This window comes from Etheostoma spectabile, chromosome 23, assembly GCF_008692095.1.
Source record: "Etheostoma spectabile isolate EspeVRDwgs_2016 chromosome 23, UIUC_Espe_1.0, whole genome shotgun sequence".
Taxonomy (NCBI): Eukaryota; Metazoa; Chordata; class Actinopteri; order Perciformes; family Percidae; genus Etheostoma; species Etheostoma spectabile.
Genome location: NC_045755.1, coordinates 15,634,371 through 15,638,796, shown reverse-complemented (window position 1 = coordinate 15,638,796; position 4,426 = coordinate 15,634,371). Strand labels below are relative to the sequence as shown.

Below are 4,426 nucleotides of genomic sequence, written 5' to 3'. Positions count from 1 at the left end.
AAAAAGACCCTGCTCGAGATGTACAGCTCAGTTGCATGTGCTCCTCCGTCCTGTTCAGTTTGTCACAGATAGACATGAAGCAAGGGAATGTTGTGCGGAGGAGGGGGGGGGAGGTTCGTTGAGCAGAGAGAGTAAATATTAAGATATGATGCAGATGATCTTGGCATCAGAAGCTGCGTCCCAGCAAAGCAAAGTCATTTTGTTGTTTGGTATACATCCAACATCTCCTTTGTCCATTTGAATGCCCGCAGGAGCTCCAATCCACCTTTCCCTGCAGCAGAATATTTTATAACATGCTTGTCCCTCTCCGCTTCCTCTAGCTCCTTTCTGTTTTTGTTCTTAGTGTGCTTGTGTGGTGAAGACGTGCACTTGCTTATTTCATATCCAATACCCTGTCTCCCAAGCATGCACAGTGAGCGTGTTCTACGCGTCAAGATTCAATCAGTTACGTTAGTCTCCAGGCAGTGTGTTCGTTTTTTTTTCCCTCTCTCTCCAGTTCCACAGTACAAAAGTGTCTGGTAACAAATACGCCAAGGTTTCCTTTTTTTTTGTCTTCAAGAAAATGTCCCCATGCATCATTTTGCTTTTGAAGATTTGGAGTTTTACACAAAGACGCGATTATGTCTGTTGAGTTTTAGGATCTTCCCCAGTCTCTGCTTGGCTGTGGCCATTCCTTTTTTGGGCCGCTTGCCTAGAAAAAAAAGAAAAAAAAGAAAAGGAGAACAGCATTAGAAGTAAGCATAACAAGAGAGAACGTTTACATTGCATGTCTACTAGTGCTCTTATTGATTGTTTTTATTATTATTACTCCCCTGTGTAGCACTTTGAGATTCCTTGGAATGAAAAGTGCGTTTTAAATAAAATTTATTATTATTATTATTGCTCTAAATCAGTGTTCGGTAACAGTTTAGTTAAAAAATTAGAAGAAAAAATGCACACAAAATTGACCAGAGCGCAGGTCGGCATATTAAATGTCTTTTTTTTTGTTTTTTAAACCAACATTCCAAATACTAAAAATATTGTTATAATATTTTATATAAAAATATTAAAAAATTATATAAACATATTTATATAATTAAGACAAAAAAAACAGCAAATATTCACATTTTAGAAGCTAAACGTAAAACCAATGAATTCCAGGGAGTTTTTTTACTTATAATATATAAACCAATTATTAGAATTGTTGCAGATATACAGCCAGTTCAGTCATTCTGCTGTTCTTTCACATTTGTAAAACGGTTTCCTGTAAATTGTTTTTTTCCCATCACATTTCCATATACTTGACATGGTTGTGAATTGCAATGAATGCTACGTATTAACTTACTTTATTTCCACATGTATGAGGTCAGGAATGCATGTATAATCCATTTAATTTATTTGATCCATGTTCTGCATATCTCAAGCATTATTACATCATAATTGTGCATTAACGTTGCTCTCGTTCCTTTTCGCATGTCCTTATATTCTTCTTTGCGTTTTCAAGTACCAAGTTTAACTTTACCTAAGCTTCATATTTAATAGAAAAATCGAGAATCAGCAATATGCAAATACAACTTGGCATGAGATGTCTCATGCGTCATTGAAGACTTAAGTTTCCACATCACACTTTACTTTGTTCCGTATTATGCCACGAGTGGCTTCCAAAGTAGTTAGATTTCATAAATCGTGCTCATCCATACACATGAGGTTCTAAAAGGTGAACGCAGTGAAACTTAACCCCTTCAACACATACATCATTCTGCACAGTCACGACACCTTTTTGCTCATAAGAAGTACAAATGTGATTTCCAAACCTTTTGTGGCCTGATTGCTGATAGGTGGGGGGTTGGGGGCGTGCCTCTTGGAGGGGTGGGGTGGAGACATTGAGGGGTCACAGTACTGGTAGTCTGTCTCTGGGCTGCTGTTGTGGCTTCGGCTAAGAGGGCTAGGGAGCCCCTGATTGTCCCAGGCCTCGCTGCTGTTGCCCTGGCTGTCCATCGGGCTCTTGTCCCCCTGCAGTCGATGCTGCGCCTCCTCCCTCTGCTCCAGCGGCGAGCACTGGCTGGAGCTGGACCACCAGGGCTCCTGGGACGAGGCTACCTTCTCCGGCTCAGCGGAGCACAGCAGACCAGCCATAGATAGCATCCCCTGAATGGCCTCTTCTGTGCTGGGTGAGGTAGGACGTTCTCTGCAATAATCAGACAGGACTGGATTATTTACTACCTCTCAGTGCACACAAAAATAATACACGTTTTAGCTTTGAGGGTTGCCATAACGGGACCATCTACAACTTCTGTGCATGGGTTTCTTACCGTTTGAGTGGTTTGTGTTTGTGCCTGAGTTTCTGGCCAGACTGGTCCAGCTCTATGGTGTGCCCTGAGCCTCTCTGCTGATATAAGCCCTTCTTCTCCTCTTCCTCCTGGGAACTCCCTGAATCCTCGTCAGAGGAGGAGGACGATGACGACGACGACGACAATGATGCTTTGCGCTACATTGAAACATTTTAAAATTAGAAAGGATGCAGTAATCACAGCATAGAAAGTCTGGGTACATTTCAACAGACGTAGATATTGGAGTGCCATTACAGCACACTTTGATGTTGCCTGTTGTATTTGTAATTCTGGGATTACATAAAGCATTTAATGCATCACGCATACTACTACATCACTACAACTAGTAAAGTCAAGGTAGTTTAGCCCAATCAACTCAAGACAAGCCAGCCAACGGACACAAAGATTAACATAAAACGTGGTCAGTGATGGGAAAAACTATTGGACTGATCAGCTGACTGACTGACTGCTACTGTGTGTGTGTATGGCGTGTGGGTGGGTGTGTGTGTGTGTGTGTGTGTGTGTTGTGGGTGTGTGTGTGTGTGTGTGTGTGTGTGGTGTGTGTGTGTGTGTGTGTGTGTGTGTGCGTGCGTGCGTGCGTGCGTGCGTGCGTGCGTGTGTGCGTGTGTGCATTGTTTGACGGCTAGCTGTTGCTAACTTTTTGAAAACTTTGAACTGTTACCTAATGTGGCCAAAGATGAACGATTAAACATATTTTGGGGTTTTATATATTTTGTTTGTTAGTTTTACTAAATAAGACAGTATTTTTTGTGTTTTCGGGACTGAATGTTATGTCAAGTCTTACTATTGTTTATGGATAGCCAACTAGCTTTTTGCTACTTGGCTTCTTTTGTTCAAACGTTGAAAAATTGGTTTTTCATTTTAGGCATACATCCTTTGTGTTGGCTGACAGAGTTTGTTGACTATAAAACCTTGCCAGGATATCTTCTGGCTGGCACCCCAGAGAATAAAACAAAAATAATAATAGTTGCACACAAAAACAGTCACAAAATGTGTTTGTTTTTTAACTCTGTACTCTACTTCTATGTTGCATGTTAGTAGTACCTAACAATGTAGTATAATTATGTCATACAGGACTATTTTTAAAACTAAACTCAATATTCTCTTTTTATTATTGCTCTGTATGCTTGTACACTATTTCAATAAAAAAATGTAAAAATTGTGCATTTACAGCAATGTAATGTGCAACTGTCTCTGTTAAAATAAACCAGTACATAAATGAAACAAATAATCAACGTATAACTTTTCCATGGGGAAAAAAACAAAATTCAGCCTACAACAAGGATTTAAGTGACACTAAGACGCCAAAGAAAAGCTACAAACAATGATTATGGAGTTATAAGTCTCCCAACAACCAAATCCTCTGAAAATGTCTGAGCTACACATGCTTCAGTGTTGAAATCAAAAGTTTTAAGATATTTGATGCTGTTAGATTGCTCCTTATTTACCTCTGTGGGAGAGTCACTGTCTAAATCCACATCTGACACACTGGTGTGTCCTTCCCTGAGTTCAGTCTTCACCCTCTGCAGACCGCCTGAGAAACACAGCAACACACCATGAGCTTAAAACAATGACAATGAACGCACTAAAATATGGGTTTAAGAATAATATTATTAACAATAGCAGCCATTGGTGACTTACTGAAGAGTGTGGGTTTCTCAACTGTGCTGTGCTGCTCTTGACTGTCCCGCGTCCTCTCCGACTTCCCGTCCACACAACTCTTTGGTGGGCCAACAGATGACCCCTCACCCTCCGTCTTTACCGGGCTGCTGCCTGGCCGCCTCATATCTCTGCACACACAAAGATCCACGTTTGAATGACTAAATACATATTTATTTTATCATAACATAATAGAAACTTTTGACTGTAGAATCGAAAGATCGACATCATCAAAACTTTCTCTTGAAATATTGATTGTGATCTGAATCAAACGGAGGGTTAATGTAATTTAATTCTGCTGTTTCGTGTCTCACTGGATTGGTTTGCGGCTGGGATGAGGATCAGCACCTCTAAATCTGAGGCCATTGTTCTCTGCAGGAAACCGATGGAGTGCCTTCTTCAGGTAGGGAATGAGTCCTTACCCCAAGTGAAGGAGT

General features: G+C 40.7%; 1 protein-coding gene across 1 annotated transcript in view; it reads right to left on the bottom strand.

The window, feature by feature from the left end:
• Positions 1–481: 481 nt before the first annotated feature.
• Positions 482–4,426, bottom strand: part of kdm7aa (lysine (K)-specific demethylase 7Aa) — a 23,433-nt gene continuing 19,488 nt past the window's right edge. Inside the window, exons 14-18 of the mRNA XM_032505518.1 lie at positions 3,972–4,120; positions 3,779–3,864; positions 2,292–2,467; positions 1,794–2,167; positions 482–691 (exon numbers count right to left, since the gene is read on the bottom strand). Coding sequence (XP_032361409.1) covers positions 603–691; positions 1,794–2,167; positions 2,292–2,467; positions 3,779–3,864; positions 3,972–4,120 — 874 coding nt within the window. The 3' untranslated portion in view covers positions 482–602. The remainder of the gene's footprint in view (positions 692–1,793; positions 2,168–2,291; positions 2,468–3,778; positions 3,865–3,971; positions 4,121–4,426) is intronic.